Below are 19,769 nucleotides of genomic sequence, written 5' to 3' on the forward strand. Positions count from 1 at the left end.
ATATATATATATAGTTTTATTGTTCCCTTTTATGGCTCACAACATCTTTTTCATTCAAGGCTGCCTTTTTTCTGCGGTTCTGTGACCTTTCTGCATTGCTCACTGTAGTAAGCTTCATGTAGACTTTTGGTGATCTGCTCAATAAAAGGATGCATTGTTCCTGGCTGATATGTTTTAGTGCCCCACAGATTAAATCAATGTAGCGAGTTTTCCAAACCTCATATTCTGAGAAGTATGTCTGCTGTTGAGAAATGATTTTGCCCAGTTGGAACCTTAAGGTGTCGTCTACGCTACTTTTCAGAAGATGGAACATTTTAGAAAACATCAATGTAATTATCTCCCATAAACAAATGGGATGCACTGTCGAAGAAATTGTCTTCTGTTTATTCAGAAACGTACATCTTGTGGTCGTAAGCAAAAACTCCTACAGCTTTTTGCCCGATTATATTCAGTAAATTTGTGTTGAAAAGTTGCCCAAATCTAACCTAAAAATCCAAGCTCAAAAGACCACACATTTTAAAGTGTAGTTTTTACTCCTTTTTGTCTTATGGATGTGAATAACATAATCTACAAAATACAAGCAATAAATGTATCCTTAGGTTTGTTAGATTGTTTATAGAGATGTCATTTTTAACTGTACCTTTTTTGAATAAAAATATAAAAAGTGGACCTGAACTTAAAGTGAAAATTTGCTATGTTATGGGGAACATTTAGAAATGTTAATTGTGCCTAAGCAGCATCTTATTTTTACCCTTTTGTCTGGTATTCTAGAAAAAAAAAATATCAATGCACTTCTATGCCTACAGCCGCATAGTTCTATATCAGCATAGGATCTGTGACACTACTGCCTCTTGCTGCTATTCTCAGACATGCTATTCTGCTGCTATTCTGCTGCTATTCTGAGACAAATTGTTGTAAGATTTCGTGATATCACTTTTGTGCTACTCACTGTTCTCCGTGCTGGAGGTTTTGACATGAGAGGAAGCAAAGCCCTGCTTCTACCAAGTTGGCTGCCTCCACAAGGACGCAGTGCAGGAAAATGGCATGACAAGTCAGTAATGGGAAAGGATTAGCTGCAGGGAGACCACAGGCAATACTGGTAACTATTCCTGTGCTCTCTGCCTGCCTTTTCTGGCACCACTGTCAGAATCAAGTAATTTAACATAACAGAAATCAGATCTTACTTTTGAAAATTCATTGTCTATTTATAACCTTTACCAATATTAGAATTTTTTTCATATGTGGTCAACTAATTTTTATTTAGAATTGGGGTTGTCCCGATACCACTTTTTCAAGACCAAGTACAAGTACTTCCCCTCATGTACTTGCCGATACAAATTACCGATACTTTTTCTTCAAGGGACAGGTGACATTTAAAAAAAAACAATACAGACTGATTTTAGGCCAATTTCTTTATGATTATGAAGAACGTTAATTTAAAGTGACATTAAAGTTAAAAAAAAATTCCCTCCCCCCCATGTTAATGTGTTAATGTTAGCACTTACCTTAAATGATGTCTCCTTATTCCAATCTTCTTCTTCTTTCCTGATGTTTTCATCTGTCCCTCCAGCAGTGCGGCGGCTCTCCGATCCAGCGCTGACTCCTCTGTCCCTCCAGCGGTGTCTGCATGCGGGTGCGTCCATAGACTTACCTTGCGTCTCTGCTCGTCTCCCGGCCGAGAATCCGAACTGCGCATGCGCCCGCCCCAAGGACCTTTGCGGCCACACGAGCAGTTCCTGATTCTCGGCGCGGGAGCGAGCAGCGATAACGAGGTAACTTTAAACCGCTGTTAAAGCGGGTTTTAAAAGAAAACAACTTTTTGCCAAAAAAACCCCAGAAGGTTTAGAACCCCCTTAAGACTGTTTTAGAACAATAAAGCCTTTGTATTTGCTTTCACACAGCTGTCGTGAAACTACAAATCCGATCATGCATCTGCCTCTGGGATCATTTAACCTATTCATGTTAGCCGAGGATAACTGTAAATCTATTGCTCCAGTGTACTCTACATGTAGTACATGTACGTTACACACTGCCAATACACTGCAGCAATAGTTACAATTCTGCCCTGCTAACATGAATAGGTTACATGATCCATAGTACATAATAGTACATAACATGTAGTTGTACTATGGATCATGATTTAACCTATTCATGTTAGCCGAGGATAACTGTAAATCTATTGCTCCAGTGTACTCTACATGTAGTACATGTACGTTACACACTGCCAATACACTGCAGCAATAGTTACAATTCTGCCCTGCTAACATGAATAGGTTACATGATCCATAGTACATATTATGTACTATGGATCATTTTAACCAATTCATATTAGCAGGGGATAATTGTAAATCTATTGCTGCAGTGTATTGGCAGTGTGTAACGTACATGTACTACATGTAGAGTACACTGGAGCAATAGATTTACAGTTATCCTTGGCTAACATGAATAGGTTACATGATCCATAGTACATAATAGTACATAACATGTAGTTGTACTATGGATCATTTAACCTATTCATGTTAGCCGAGGATAATTGTAAATCTATCACCTGCAGTGTATTGGGAATGTGTACTCTATATGAACTACATATAGAGTGTTTTCTTCAGTTAGAGATTCTCAGTTTGAATGCTCAAAATAAGGTTTTATTTCAAAGTATTATGAAACAATAAAATTATATTGAAAAAAATGCATTTGGCCTATGTGTTAAGTACTATTTTTATTCAACTCAAACAGTTTGCACTGGAAAGTGATTTGAGTCATCACCAAACTAAGATTCTGTTCATACACCTCTGGGAACATATGTTTAAAGTTTTTAATTTTCATGCTCTAGTACCCATTGCTATTTCAAAGGACAGGAATAATTGACAGTCACATCTCATCGAAAAGAAAAACTTTGTTGATTTTGAGAAATGACAATTACAAAGGCATACACAAGTATCTTAACATTGTTGTGACTGCAATATTTAAGCTAAAATATGGAATAATAATTCCATATTGAGGGAGTACTTGTCAGCTGTACAGCCAACTTGTTTAGGTGAACCTATCATTCATTTAAAACACCTACTTATGAGCAGACACCACAAAGTGCCTATTACCTTTGAGTTATTACCATAATGTTTACTACACACTGTGACTGCATGTTATGACTCATTCATAAAATAATGGCATCATTTTTTTGGACTCATTCATAAGATGTGTGTAGTCTGCATTGTCTAATGAAGTTCTCTCTAACTCTATGATTGAAGGAGAAGTTGGTCACATGACTTTGACAAGTCACCTGATTTAGCTACATGCTTACCAGCTTTTTTTTTTTTTTCATTCTATAGAATGAATGGCATATTGTTTGCTTAGAACTCCTGAAGCTTGCAAGCTCTCTCCCGTTTTGTTTGTCCCAAAACTTTTACAGAGCTTCACTTCAAAGACAAAAACAAAAATTCAGACTTTAGGTCCAGCTCCATAAAACTATTGGGACAGACAAAGGAGAGAGATCACCGCTGACAGGCTGCTGAGATGCCACACATGAGCTAGATCTGAGCCTATTGTAACTCACGTTATAACCTGCTTATCTCATACATTTGAACAAAGCTGTCAGACAGAAGGGTGAGAATGAAAACCCGTTCTGCTGTCATAACAGCAAGCATGAAAGCTTGTGTGCACTGCAGATCGTAGGGCTGATGGAAAGTTGGTTGCTGTCATCATGTAAACAAAAGGAGTATCTGTGGATAAGGAACATTTTGGGAAATAGGAAACACCGCTAAGCTTGAGACTGACTCTATTAAAGAGCTTGGTTACTTTAAAAAGTTGCTTGTGGGCACAGGTGCACTTGAATAATGAAATTCAAACTTGATCAATTTAATTAAATTGCATTTTAAATTATTTACAGTGCATCTCCAGCCCAAACTTTTTTCTTAGTTTTGGATAGAGTGAGGAAGGGTTAAATCCCCAATAGTTTTTTTAGTGCTATCCAAGGTACAGAGCAGTGGTTCTCAACCTGTGTAACCTCAGGACCCATATATGTCCTTGGTCATCAAGTCATGACCCAGGTTGCACCGCACTGGAAAACACATCATTGCTGTACCGCATGTTCCGGTACGGGCGATGGAACTGTGGGTGGGAGGTGCGTTTGGGGTGCCATTCAAATGAATGGCATTGCAACACACCTCCCACACCAGAATTCACAGTAGGTTCGATTTTGCGTGGTACAGTGCTTTAATCGCACGGGACTGTGTGATTAACACACAGTACTAGTGTGAACGGGCCCTCAAAAACACTGACAGAGACACACAGCCACAGACACATTCTCATACATACACACTCCAAGAAAATGTTGTTTTTTTCTTAGATCCTCCCAGTCTCCCTATCTTATGAGAACTGGAGTGGATCCTCAGTCTGGGGTCCAGTGTGGGCTGCTGTGCTGTGACGGAGCTCTGTCCATATGTGCATTGCTGGTACAGCTCCTTTGCGCGTCCTGTAGAAGTGTCGGGGAGCCAGAATGTGATGTCACTCCAGTCCAGGCACCTCTACAGGACTTGTGAAGGAGCTGTAAGCAATGCACATATAGATATAGAGGTCCTTCGCAGCCATAGAACAATCCACCCCACCTCAAGCTGACACTTGGCACCGGGCACCATATTTTGAATGGCTGCTTGGTGTGAGAACTAACAGTGCTGTGCTAGGGGGAGGCGGAGGAGCCTCTCCCCAAGAAAAGTGGAAGGCATGCGGCGACCCACTGAACACAGGTAAGGAAAACGATTCACATTTTCTGCAGAAGACATGTATCTAAACCTCTGCTTTTAACCTTAGTGGTTAGACAGGTTTTTTTGCATGCTGGCTAGTGAGTGTGCCTGGAAACTTTTTGCTGTCCCGCTGAACACAGGGTCACGACCCACGTAATACAGGGTCGCGACCCAACAGTTGAGAGCCAAGGGTCTAGAGACAACTATGTTTTACCAGACTGGTTGTGAGGGGAACTCTGCACACTGAAACACAGAATATAATGCTGCTGTGGTAGCCTTTTGCATTTGTGTTGTAGCAGCATGTGACAAGTGTAATGTAGAAGGTATCCAGAGTAGTGTTCTTCCCTATGAGATGGACTATGGCTGTATTGCAACACAATAGAGTTGCCCAGTGCCAGATAGACCATACTCAACCTAAATGTTTCTCACAGTCATCTGCATGCTGGGCTACTGAAGCTATGTAAAAATACTTTGTGTCATGCTTGTCTGTCCATGCACCATGCCCAGCTGTCCACTTTGTATAGTTGGATGAAAACGAGGTACTAAAGATTTGTTTACTCATCATTTTGTGGTAAGGTGTTAAATATGTACTGTTTAACGCCTATAGGCCTATATATAAGGTTTTTAAATTAAAATTTGGTTGTTCATTTATCTAGTTAGTGTTTTCATGTCTTTTTGAAAGCACTTATTGTTCTTTTTGTGGAAATTTCAGACAAAGGGCAAGAGGAGGAGGACCCGCAGCATACTGCCCCTGAACCTAATGGCTCTCCAAAGCTCAATCGCATTGAAGTATCTGCAGCTCCAAAGGCACCAGAGGCATATGATGTTGTCTTACAACGGAAAGAAAATGAAGGTTTTGGGTTTGTCATTCTGACTTCCAAAAACAAGCCCCCTCCAGGAGGTGAGAGAATTTGCCATGTGTCCTTTGGGTTTATTCACTAACTAAGGGCAAAGAGCTATGATGAGAGGTGTAAAGTGCAGTAAGTAGAAGTAGTGTCAGTGTTCTTCGCCTGACCTGACCTGATTTACAGATTAGTGTTTTCAACAACCTCTGCATTATCAAGTCTTGCAGCATGCTGTGGATGAAAAAAACATGTTTAAAGGATAACTGTAGCTTTTAACCACATTTATTCATTTACAATATCGTAAAACAAAACAACTTTGTATACACAAGATTTTACCACTCTCTCTGCTGTGTTTTGAGAATTATCACCAGTTTAGGTCAATATAAATACTTCTTTTGATTTTGTATGTAGTTTGCACTGTACTGTGTAGAAAACAACATGATTTCAAGGCAGGAATGAAAACAATAAGAAAGCCACCTGGTCCACATACCTGTTTGGTTCAATATCTTTGCTATGGGGAGCCATAAATTGTGTTTTCTGTACTGCACAGCACTCCAACTCATGTGATTCTCATGGGATCCTCTAAGCCCTCCATGATATCACTTCAGGTCTGCAGCCTTGTTAACTTTTGTACACTGTAGACTGGTGAATATAAACAAAGGCCTGCACCGACCTGGGTCCATGATTACAGCTATTAAAGCATGGAGAAACAAAAGGCAGAGACTAGAGTTTATATTTGCAAAGATGTTTTTTTCCTGGATATATAAAAACTGAATGTTTTTAAAGTACAGTTAGCCTTTTAAAGGCATGACCTCTGGCTTCATCATAACAGAGGCCTCCTGGGGATTGAGATTTGTGGAGGCAGCCACAGCAGATTGATGAGTGAATGAGATGTAGCTAAACTCCTCTGGCTGCTAAAGCCAATCCTAAACCATAGCCCCATCACATTTCTTTTACTGTTAATTATGGTTACATTGAACATAAATTATACATTGTATGGTTATGCATTGCAAGTGTTAGCTTTGTAACAAACCAACACTGCACCCTGCTTCTTAGCTCATGTATGTAAACATTGTTAGCGTAGAGGTTGTTTTTCTGACTCAAATCCACCTGGCTGACTTAAAAAAAAAAAAAAAATCCAGTGCTGCTATGCGTTCTCCTTCATCGTCCATATTTAATGTGTTCAAACAGATGTTGCGTACATTAAGAATACCTCACAGTACTGAGAGAGACATGCAGGCATACAGGAACACGAGTCAATTAGCTCACAATCCAGCAATCTGCCTGAATATTAATGTTGTGTAAAGGCACAGTGCTATTAGAATGGCCTATTTTTACAGGAAGATCTGTTCTCTTGATTGCCCAGTCATGCATTACGATGATATTTCTTTCTATATATAACATGGTGTTTTCTTGTTCTTTGAAGTGCTAAAGGTAATACATCTACTCAGCAACTGTTAAAATTAGTACTTGTATCTATTAGGATGAGAAGAAAGCAACGTCGGCATTATTTAAAAAAACAAAAACTGGAAGAAGTCTCTAGTTCTGGTGTATAGTACTTTGTTCCTTCTCCAGTTGCCTGGTAGATTTTTCAGGCTCAGCTATTCTGGGGGATTTTGCAGTTTTGTTGCCCCCTCGCTCTGTTTATTTTTTTTGTGTGCTCTAATTATATTCCATATCTTCACATTGAAATTGCACATCAGTAAATATTTGTTGATACAGGCATTCGGTTTGCAGCTATGTTCCATTTGTTATGAGTTGCGAGACAATAAGCGGGCATCGCTGCATGCAGAGTTCAGGGAACCCTGTTGGGGGAAGGCTCTAGTGTAGACAAAGGTTTAATGTGAATATTATGCAGAAATCATTGGGACACGTCTTGTTTCCTGAATATCTCTGTATACTGCTCGTTAATTTCAGTGAGAGCGAAAATATATGTTAAAATAAATTTTAAAAAAAATGCAGTACATATTTCAATGCATGCACATTCTCCCATACTTTATCCCTTTTAAAGACTCTGCAAGTACAAAAAAATACCTATTGATCTTCCAGAAATGCACTCGGCTCTGAGTGATGTCAGCTCTTCCAGTGTCTTTTTCTAAACTGCTCAACCACTCCTACTCTCAGATCACTACTACATAAAGGCTAATCATTCTGTAGTCCATGATGAGAACTGCTAAATAGCCTCTTTGAGATAGCACAGGACTCAGGGCAGCTCTAACTGCTGACAAGATCAACTATAGGTTTCTTTTTTTTTTGCACTTCTCAAACATATATCAGAAAACACTTCAATTGTATAGTAGACCAAAAGGGACCAAAAAGAGAAGTTAATTGTTAGGGTTTTATACACTTTAAGTCTGAACTCTGCGGAAACAATGTATTTTGCTAACAGCAAGTAGGTTAGCTCTAATAAATAATAGGTGTGGATTACTTCTTACTGTAAAAATCATACCTTGTTTGAAGCTGGATACTACACAGAGCACTGTATTTCCAGCACTGCAGAGATGGGAACAGTGGGTGCAAGTGTGAAGGTGTCCACTTGTATACCTGCCTTCTCCTCTCCCTTTGACCGTTCACAAAAAGCATTTTAGTTTTTTCACAAAATGCAAGGCTTTCTGCAAATGGAGGAGGAGCCTGGTATATGACTCGTCCAAGGTATGGTTTTTATAGTTACCAGTATTTTCCCTTCCCAGTATACTCATTATTAAAGCTGTTTGCAAAATACATGTTTCCAGCTTTCATAAAACCATACATGCACTAAGACCTTGCCCAGCTATCGACAATAGATCATTACAGGAGGCTTAGTTGCTGAATTCCTTCAAAATCACCTCACTCCCCTGGGATAGCCCACAGGCACAACATACATGGTTTACATGAATGGAATAGCCAAGAAAAAATAATTTAATAGGACTTTCTGGAACCCACACTGTCACATGGCTTTAACCTGCTAATTGGAGGTAAGCTATTTATCCTAGCAGACTATAGCAGGGCCCCTGAAACCTCAGAATTTCCTAGATGTACCTGAGGGAGTTACCATATTTTTTGACCTGACCCTAGACCGGCGCCTCAGTGTAACTGGACCTAATAGTGGGCTCCATTAAACCTGCTTCACAGGCAATAATTGTTATATATGCTGAAACCCTTTGTGTGTTGTTCAGACACTGAAACCTTTGGGGGTCTTTGGCTACCATGCCTTCCCGTGCACAGAACCCTCAGCTTCCAGGCACTGAAGACAAGGGGGCAGGGATGTGACATCATCTCTCCTCCTTCAATCACAGAATGTCTTGTATTTAAAAAAAAAAAAAAAAAAAAACCTTTTGTAAGGGAAGGATAGTGAGGAGGGGGCAGGTCATACTAACAGAGGGCTCTATAGCTCAGGTCACATCGCTCCCTCTCTTCTGCGCCTGGAAGCTGTGTGCTCTGTGCAGGGGATTATGTGCTGCAAAGTAAGATTTTTCTACTATGCAGCTGCACTCTGAATATAACACCCAGCTTTTTAATGATCACATGCCTCTAGTGCAGTGTGTAAATTATCATTCTGCCCAGAGTGTGGTGTTAAATGAGATGGTCCACACTGCAGTGTAGAAATGGACTTGCATCCTATCCTACAAATACCCACCTTAAGTGACATGGCCAAAGACCCTCCCATGAACCAGGTCAAAGACTTTAGCCATTGCCTAAGCACCATGCTATATCCCTTCTTAATCATGTCAACATCTTACACAATACTTGGTAAAATTCACACCCATCAACTCTAGTCTATGTTTCAAATGATGTAAATTTCAAATGACGTCTATGATGCAAATTTACAAATATTCTGGAAGTGTTACAAGTTCAGAAAGTAATGGGCTACTGTATATCCCTGAAGGGGGCTTTGTTGAATCTAAAACCTAAAACATGTACAAACACTTAATTTAGCCACCTGACATTCCTGTTCACTGCTGCCAAACAGGTACTTGCCAAGGCATGGTGGTCCTCAACTCCCAAGATTGTACATGTAAAACAAAAAATGTTATGGTATTTAATAACCTAAAAATTGGGAACAATCCATAACCTACAGATTTGAAAGCATTTGGACTCCCTGGATGGAACTACTTTTCCGGCAAATTTTGTCCCTCTGACCATCGAACCTACAGTATTTGTTTTATCCTAAGTGATGCAACCTGTATACACTAGCTACCAGCCCCAGCCGCATGCACTCATATTCCTACTCGTGCCTAGCAGCATCTTCTTCTGATCTAAACGCTCTAGATCTTTTAGCAACTACAAGAGCCTATCTCAAGTTACCATTCATACCACTCTAAGGGCTGTAAATAGTACACAGGAACGTGTACAAAAACCTTCAAGAGCTAAAGATTGTGCTTGTTGTTTTCATGAATGGCTGTGGGTCTATGGCTGGCCTGGTTGAACTGTTCTGAAATGCAATGGTTAAGCTTATATATTTGTTACTACCTTATTATTTTCAAACCAAAACTTCAAATGTTTATTAAAAAATAAGCTATCCTTGCAGTTTTGCCTGTTCTGCATTTATATGATGGTGAATGTAACTCAGTTCATGTGGACTACTTATGAAAGCAACCAAACCACAATTGCTACTTCTAAGATATGGTTTGCTGCTGCTGCATGTTTCTGTTTACTATAGAAAGCAAGCAGCTCCTGCCTCTCTATACATAGAGTACATGGTTTGCACTTAGTCGGAGTACTATGTTCAGGTGGAAATTGATGATCTAGACCTAGAAAGTTGATGTAGCCAAGATTATGTGAACCCTCTTCTTTGTTTTTGCAGTTATTCCTCACAAAATTGGACGTGTAATTGAAGGTAGTCCTGCTGACCGATGCAGAAAGCTGAAAGTTGGAGACAGGATCTCAGCTGTTAATTGCCAGTCAATTGTGGAGCTGTCCCATGATAACATTGTACAGCTTATAAAGGATGCTGGAAACACTGTCACCCTGACAGTGATTGCGGAAGAAGGTAATGCTTGCATGTCCATCATTCGTAAAACAGTGTTTTAGTAGGTTGTTTTTCTAATTGAATGAGTGTAGTTAGCTTATGATAGATACAGGACGGCCTTGTCTCTCGAAAGTACTTCCTTGGCCATCCAGTGCCATGCACCTAGCCTCAGTACTCACAAAGTCCAGTCATACCACTACTGATCAGTGTATACTATCATCTTTGGCATATTAGGAACATGTACATTTATATGGTATTTGTAGATTATATCTAGCCTGATAAATAAAGGCATCATAAGTAAGTATGCAGTCATTGCCGGATGGGGGGGCGGCGAAGGCTATACTGGTTATTGGGCCCTGCTTATCCTTCACCAATTCTTTTAACATTTTTATGCTATTTAACTTTTTTTTCTCAGTTTTCCCCAACACTTGCTGCTTTAACTTTAGTTTGTTCCTGCCTTTAGGCTTTTCACAATTAAGCACAGCTTCTACAAGCAGCGTATAATCTGTTGGAAAAAAAAAACATGTCCCAGCCTAAGCAGAGTTGTAAAGTAGGTCATCAGCAGCTTTTGTTTCTGGACAGTGTAGAACATTCATCTACAATAAGTTCAAATCCGGTTCTTAGATGGACTGTTTTTTTTTTTCCTCCAACTCAATCACATGCCTCTGCTTTTCCGAGGAGTTATTCTCAAGTCAGAGAAATACAACATACATCTGCTTGCGCATACTCCAGCAATTTATTCAAGACAGTGACTCCACAGTTTAATTAGAAGCGTTTTAATTCCTTTGCCAGATAGATGGCTTTGCCCATTTCCAAATAATAAGTACCTTAATCCAGAAAGCAGATGGATTAGCACAAGGGTACATTCTCATTTCAGTACAAATATTAGACTTTCAGTCATCTGTTTTATGCAGCAAAATATGAAAGGCTCCGTTTACCTGTTCTTAAATATTTAATAAGATAGACAGGCTTTTTTATATGTATGAAAAGAGATTGTTTTCTTTAAAATCTCTGGGTTTTGAGAGTAATAATTTGTTTTAATTTATTAAGTTATTCTTTTAATTTTCAAAAATGGTGACCTTTTCAGAGATCCCTTCATATTACAATTAGTCATGAACAACAGCGCTAGATAAGTGTTTCTATATGGAAACCAAAATGGTGTTTCTGGGCAGAGATTTATTTTTTAGCTAACACATGTATATTGTCTGTGCTGATGCTGTCATTATAATTGGAGAAATAAATATAGCTGTTGTCCCAAACATAGCTCAGCTGGTGAGAATGGATCCATAGATGTTAAATAATGGTTACATTGCTTACAACTAGCTTCAAGACATTTGTTGAATGTTTGCATGATGTATGTGGTTACATGTTGTGAACAGTCCGATGCAGAGATGATTCATTTTGGGAATGTTCAAGCAATTCACTAGTGTGTGTGCTGAGATCATCTCAGTGTCAGGGTTAAAGCTCATGTACACATTCTACAATATACCCTAAACAGAATCTTGTCACCAAAATGCCATAACGGATTACTATTTCTTGTGTTCAGTGCTGTAAGGTTGCTGGCAGGGCATTGAAAGGGGATGTGGATTTTAGAGCATGGTGGGTTCAGTGGCGGTGTTATATCTAAATTGACTTTAAACTTCCTGAAATAAGCTAACTTGCTATTCTCTGCTTCCAATGATGATAACAATACAATGGTTAAAAGAAGCAATGGTCTTATTTATTTATACAGAAATATAAATTGCATAGAAAAGATAAAACGGATACAAAAGTACAATAAGACAAAAAAAAGAATACTTTGCGTAGCAAGTCCGTCCTCTGGTTCTATGTCTTGGCTGGGCGAGAGAGAGCAATATGGCTGAGCACTGGCTTTTATAATAGACAGGACCCATTCATACACATACATCGACACCCCTTTTACCCAGAATTCCATATGTCCCTTATAGGTTTTTCGGCCAATCCACATCTTCGTTCATATTTGTCAGCATGCACTGAAGTCCTCCAACAGGGGGCACCATCGTACTGCAGGTCAGTCCTCGGCCTAGGTCAACACCTTGTCCTTTGATCCTTAGATAATGGACAGCCACCTTCATATGCAATGCAGGATATTTTGAGGGTGTCTTCCCAATGCGCATATAACCCCCATAAACACCACGGGGTGCAATGCGTGACGTCCTGTCCAGGTGATTGAATCTCACCTTTATCACTTCCTTTCCCATGCCTCCTGCGGGGATGAATACCATGGCCTCCGGCACTTCTAAAACACAGCTGTTTTCTTTGATGACCCATTGAATCAATATTTTAAGATAGATGTTCGGCAGTTTTAGTACATGAAAATGTACATTCCAACAGGTGGCTCCATACATTTTTTGGGGAGCAGCTGTGGTGGTGCTGGGAGTATAAATGGGGGAGCTAAATCCCTGGCTCTGAATTCTTTGTTATAATAAAAGCAGACATAACATGAGAAATGCATAGTCATAAAGCAGAGATCAAAAGTATGTAGCAGTGTCCTTTACTTTGCTGGTCAGCAAGTGCAAAAATCATTTCTACAACTGATGTCAATGGGCATAAAAATAAACCATAATTGCTGATATTTGAAAAATAGGAGTGACACCTTGAAGGAATTGAAAAGAAAAATATGGTGTGCTATGCAAGCCTCCTATATTGAAGGGGTTGAGAAAAAATCAGTCTGAGTGACAACATTTGCTAAATAAATGGACATTACTTTGGTGTGCTGGTGACATCCTTATCAAGTATAACTGTAATGCAGACTCATACTATAGAAGCTGCTTATGGGGGTTCTAGAATAATTTTGGGGGGTGGTTTAGCACACCTACGCACCCCTGGAGCCATTACTGGGTATTTTTCAAGACTCGCTCCAGATAATATAATGTACAACTCGGTTTATGAAGTGGAGCAGTATAGAGTATATTATGTACCACACTGTGTATGCAGAGCGGTAGTATGGAGAATATTACAAAGTATTTTGCATAGAGCATAGTATTGACCATGGCACTAATTAACTATACAGCATGGTGTATACAGCATTGCAATGTGGATGATAAATTATACAGAACAGTGTATAGAATGGAGCAGTGTTGAGTATATACAGCCAAGCAGTGTATAGTATAAAGCTAACGGTGCCGTGTGAACTTAATGTAATGTACAGCATAACTGAACCGGCCAGTGGAATAAACCTTTTGGCTTTAGATATGCGCTAATGTTCTGGGGATGTGAAGTGTACATTAAAAGCATACTTTATGCCTGTGATTTACATAGTCTATCAGCAGTTCAGAAGTTTAGTTAATTGAGTTGTACACTAGTGAATGGGGTTGCTTAGATATTATAGATAGATACTATGTTGCTGTATTGCATATACAGTAGCTGGTTTAGAGCATAACAAGCTTTAACTGTGTGTGCACAACATATATGTCACACATTACTTATGTTAAAGCTGAACTCCAGGCTAGACATCTATTGTCTAAATCCAAAAGACGTGTATTCTTACTAGAATCTGTGTCTTTCTTCCAGATCCGTGCAGTAACCCAATGTGAAACTTTGCCTCTGTGCAGAGGTTTCCTGTATGAAGACCAGTCTCTGTGGGGTCTCTAGTATGGGGTGACTGGTCCCCCTAGTTCTTCCCCCTCCTGTAGTTGTCTGCAGGCAGCCTGTGGCTCTGCTATATGCACGGGTTATGTTCAGCCTAGTAATTATGTCACTGCTACATTTGTTACAGGTGTTTATATAGTGCAGAAAATGTATGCAGTGCACATTCACATCAGTCCCTTCCCTCACGGAGCTTAGAATATAAGATCCCTACCACACATTCATTCATATGAGGGCCAATTTTTAGACGGGAGCCAATTAACCTTCCAGCATGTCTTTGGGAGGAAACTGGAGTACCTGGAGGAAATCCATGAAAGCACAGGGACCCCCAGTGCTGCAAGGCAGGAGTTGTAACCACTACATCACTGTGCTGCCATACAAGGTAATATTTGGTGCATTTTCGGCTGTTGAGGAATTAATGCAAATTTGTTTTTATGCCTGGATTTTAGCTTTATAACATTTTATTTTGGGGAATGTAGACCCAATAAAGACATTTGTGAGTCTTCTTGACTCAGTTCTGTCCTGAGAAAAAGTATGAGGGAAGGAGTATAATATTCTGGATGGCTGCTAAATAACATTAGACAGCTTAGTTGAGTGATTGATAAATTGAGCTTAGATTGTGAGTAGATTCCTTAAAACCAGTTTACCTAAACACAAATATTTTCATGTTGGCAGTGTCACTTGTATTTTTAGATTTGCTAGATGTTTAATGAGATCTGTATAGAACAACTCCTTTCGTTTAAGGATGCACTGATATATCGGCCGCCAAAAATTGCACTTTTAGCATAATGCTCGATTTTTCGGCCTAACATTTTTTTATTTCGGTTTCGTTTTAGTTGTGAAATTTTCATTTTAAATGAAAATGTGTTCCTTTATGGTCTGAAAACTCTTTTATGACCTCCTTGCATTTTGCTCACGTAGATACTTATAATTATATAACTAAGTCAGCTTATATCATATTGGCATGCTGTTGGCCCTGAGCCCATCTGGCTACCGTTCCAAATGAGGGGCTTAGCGGAGTCTTTACTGAATGGGAGAGCAGCATCAGACTGCGGCTAAATGTTTCATTGGTTTACTAGCTTCTTGGCTGCATATCTGAGCCCCTCAATTCCTCAGTTGTTATCTCTGCACACAGCTGGTCTACAGCCTGAACAGCACAAAGATGTGAGGAAGGAGGCCGAAACTTGGTATGGTTGTTAGGTGGATCAGTACTGTGGAGGCCGGCTGATTAACCCTCTTCTTGCCACAGTAAAAACATGTTTTCATATAATCGGATATCAGTAACACCAGACTAAAATAAAAGTAAGTGTGTTGAGCAAATTGGTTTGATTTCCCAGGCAACCCACTGTTTTTTTCAGTCAAAGCACTTTTTTAAGCCTCATTCCGGCAGATAATTTTGTGCACCTTTATCCATATGGCAAGTTTTTTTTAACATATTGAAGCAATGTATATTCACCCCGTCTGGGTCCCCTCGCTGCTGTAGTTTTTGGGAGCCAAGGACCACTAGTCCAGCTATGCGCTGATCCCCTACCATCCCTTTGCATGACTTTACTCCTCATGCAGGCAGTTGACACTCCTAGAAGAACCACGCAACAAATAAAGAGAGAAGAAGTTAGTAAAAAGGGCTTTTAGATTTAGGTTTTTTTTTTTCTTCATGCGACCACTTACGAAATTATCCCGGAGATTGGCTTTAAAAGATATGACTTTATAAAATGTTAAAATACTTTCTGTTGAAATCTTTGCTTAGGGTTTGTATGCTGTAACAAGTATATAGTTTTGATTTTAGCATTACTGTGGACTCAAGAACTGGCTTCCTCTGCAGATGCTTGAGAGATATGAAGGGACTAAGTGCCATATGAGCTTTTAAAAATCCAACTTCAGCCAAAACTATTTCCTTAGTTTTTGATAAAGTGGGGAAGGGTTAGAGCCCCTGTTGGGGGGGCGCTCATGTAATGGCTTGTGATTGCCCTTCAGTCCTCGTGTAGTATTATTATTATACAGGATTTATATAGCGCCAACAGTTTGTGCAGCGTTTACAATATAAGGAAGACATCACAATACAATTCAAGACAAGGTGGTCAGAAGGGCCCTGCCGGTGAGGGCTTACAATCTAAAAGGGAGGGTTAAGTGATACATGAGGTAGCTGTGTGGGGATGAATTGTTTGAGAAAGTGATAGTTCAGTGGTTAGGTTGAGGTGGGATAGGCTTTCCTAGATGTGTCTTAAGGGATTGCCTAAAGGCAGTCAGAGTGGGAGATAGTCAGACAGGTTGGGGTAAAGAGTTCCAGCGTATAAGGAGAGACACTAGAAAACTCCCGGAGGCGAGCATGGGAAAAAGTTGACGAGGGAGCTGGAAAGCAGGAGGTCTTTGGAAGAGCGGAGGGGACAGTTAGGGTGATACTTTGAGACAAGGTTGGAGATATAGCCGGGGGGCAGAGTTGTGGATGGATTTGTAAGTCGTTGTTAATATTTTTAATTTTATCCTTTGGGCTATTGGAAGCCAGTGCAGGGATTGGCAGAGGGGGGTTGCGGAAACTGAGTGGTTGGTTAGGTGAATGAGTCTAGCAGCAGCATTCATGATAGACTGAAGGGGGGATAGCCTGTGTAGAGGTAGGCCAATGAGGAGGGAGTTGCAATAGTCAAGACGAGAGATAACAAGTGAGTGAATGAGTCATTTTGCCGTTTCATTGGTGAGGAAGGAGCGTATTTTGGAAATGTTACGAAGTTGAAGTTGGCAGGATTTGGATAGTGATTGGATGGGGGGGAAGAAAGGTGAGGTCCGAGTCAAGGATGACACCTAGGACCTTGGCATGGGGGGGAGGGTTGGATCGTTGTGTTAACAATCTCAAGGGAAAAGTTGGGGGAAGGTGCACGGGTGGGAGGAAATATAATGAGCTCAGTTTTAGAAAGGTTGAGTCTTAAGAAGTGTTGTGACATCCAGACTGATATGTCAGTTAGTAGATTTGTGACATGCAAGGACACTGAGGGGGTGAGTTGTGGAGTAGAAAGATATATTCGAGTGTCATCGGCATAGAGATGGTATTTGAAGCCATGCAAGGTTATTAACTGACCAAGGGAGGAGGTGTAGATAGAGAAGAGAAGGGGTCCAAGGACAGAGCCTCAGGGGACCCCTACAGGAAGAGGAGGGGAGGAGTTAGATTTGTAGGTGACACTAAAGGAACACTTAGATAGGTAGGAGGAGAACCATGAGACCATGTTTTTTGAGGAGGAGCAGGCAGGTGGTTCAACAGTGTCAAAAGTAGCAGAAAGGTCTAATAGCAAGAGTAAGGAGTAGTGGTCATTGTTTTTTGCTGTTAGTAAGTCAGTGAGTTTTAGGAGGGGCGGTTTCAGTGGAGTGTAGGGGGCGAAAGCCGGACTGTAAGGGATCAAGTGAGGTGGCAGCTGTAGATAAGGCCTTCTATGAGTTTGGAGGTGAATGGGAGTAAGGAGATTGTCTGAGATTGTTGAGGTTGGTAGGGTCCAGTGAGGATTTTTTCTGTATTGGGGTGACCAGGGCATGTTTTAGAGGGGAGGGGAATATGGCAGTGGCGAGTGAGAGTTTGAAAATGTGAGTAAGAGGGTAACCGAAGTAGTGGTGAGGGAACAGGGTCCAGGGGGCAAGTGGTGAGATGGGTGTCAGAGAGAAGCTTTGGAACCTCCTCTATGGTGACAGGGTCAAAAGAGGAAAGTAACAAGTGTGATGGTGGGTCTAGTACATGAATAGGGGAAGGTGACTGGAGAGTAACAATCTGATCCTGAATTGTATCTATTTTGTTTTTGAAATGAATGGCAATGTCCTGGGCAGTGAGGGAGTTAGTGGGTGATGGCGGTGGGGGACATAGTAGAGAGTTAAAAGTAGAAAAGAGTTGGTGAGGTCTGGTTGAGAGTGTGTTAATGAGAGTGACAAAATAAGTCTGTTTGGCAGCACGGAGGAAGAAATTATATTTTGGGAGGGCAGCTTTTTACAGGGTGAAGTCTTGCAGAAGCCTAGTTTTCTGCCACAGTTGTTCAAGAGCGCGGCTATCTTAGATATCTGGTTTATTTTGTTTGCCATGGTTGTAGTGGACATGGTCTAAGTCTGCGTGTAGTGAGGGCAGCCAAGGTTTCTAGAGAGGATGAAAGTGATCTGTTGTAGACAGAAATAGACAGGTCAGGGCAGAACAGGGTTGAGATTTTGTCATAGAGGTAGTCAGTAGTGGAGTAGAGAAGAGCAGGGTCGAGGTGACAAAGGTTTCTGTGGGTGACAGTGTGCCATGTAGGGGAATCAGGGTTGGGGACAGGGTGAGTGTGAAACTGACAGGGTTGTGGTCTGAGAGGGGAAAAGGGGTGTTGGAGAGGTTGCAAGGAGTGCGCAGGTGAGAGAAAACAAGATCTAATATGTTACAATCAGAGTGAGTAGGAGTGTCTGACTATTGTGTTAGATCAAAAGAAGAGGTTAGGTTACTAAATTGAGTGGAAGCTGGGGTGTTAATGTTATTAGCAATGTCAAAGTCACTAAGAATGACAGTGGGTATTTCTGAGGAGAGAAAGTAGGGTAGCAAGGCAGAGAAGTCACCCAGAAAGCGAGATACCGGTCCAGGCGGCCGATATATAACAGCAATCCTCTGCAAAATTGGAGAGAATAGGCGCATACAGTGGGTTTCAAAAGAGGAGAGGGATAGAGAGGGAGGTGAAGGCCATCTGTATGGGGGGAGTGTATTAGGCTACATTCACACATTGTATCCCTGCAAAAAGGTAAGCAGGAGAGGGGGTTCTGTACTTTATTTTATATGTGGATGTGCGGGGGGAGGGGGATTTTATTATTTTATATGTGTGGGGTGTATTTTGACAGGGGTAGTTTTTTTTATGTGTGTGGGGGGAGTGTATTAGGAATTGCCTAATCTGGTGTTTACAAGTGGCAGCTGTCATCTATTCAAGTTATTGATCAGACGACAGCAGCTGCATGTAAACGCCTGCAGAAAAACACAAGTATTGACGCAGGAATCCCTAATTGCGCCTAAACTTAAAGCTATGAATAGGGCCTTATTGTGTGTGTATTGGAGTCTGTAGTACCATACCGGATATAATTGCATTTTACTTTGATGTATGAAATTTGGCAAGCCGGCCCCCATGGGAGAAAAAAAAATTGTCGCGTGGCCCCCGAGTCAAATGAGTTTGAGACCCCTGGGGTAGAGGGTAATAAACTGGAACAGAATTTAAGGTTTGACATACATGAAGCAGGCATCTAAATTGGCTATCACTAGCTTAAAACATCACGGATAAGCAGACTTAAATAATAACTAGAATAGTGCATACAAATAATACAATGACAAATAATACAATGTCACCACAGAGGAGGTTGCAAAGCCTCTCTCTGACACCCACCTCACCATTTGCCCCCTGGAATCTGTTCCCTCACCACTACTCCGTAGGATCGTAGGATTCTCGGCTGGTTTTCCAACATGCTCGAAATACAAAAGTTGCGTGACCGTACAGTAGAAACGGTTGCATGCCTTCTATACACTGCACGATTATTGTACGATTTCCCGCGATTCTCGGACGAGAATCGTACAGCGTATGGGCACCTTTGGACTATGCCACTCTGACTGCCTTTAGGCAATCCCTTAAGACACATCTCTTCAGGAAAGCCTATCCC

The 19,769-nt window shown here is 40.7% G+C and overlaps 1 protein-coding gene across 1 annotated transcript in view; it reads left to right on the top strand.

The window, feature by feature from the left end:
* Positions 1–19,769, top strand: part of MAGI3 (membrane associated guanylate kinase, WW and PDZ domain containing 3) — a 412,367-nt gene that overhangs the window by 352,898 nt on the left and 39,700 nt on the right. The window contains exons 15-16 of the mRNA XM_018564579.1: positions 5,449–5,637; positions 10,365–10,550. Coding sequence (XP_018420081.1) covers positions 5,449–5,637; positions 10,365–10,550 — 375 coding nt within the window. The remainder of the gene's footprint in view (positions 1–5,448; positions 5,638–10,364; positions 10,551–19,769) is intronic.

This window comes from Nanorana parkeri, unplaced genomic scaffold (genome assembly GCF_000935625.1).
Source record: "Nanorana parkeri isolate BGI_ZX_2015 unplaced genomic scaffold, ASM93562v1 scaffold761, whole genome shotgun sequence".
Lineage (NCBI taxonomy): Eukaryota > Metazoa > Chordata > Amphibia > Anura > Dicroglossidae > Nanorana > Nanorana parkeri.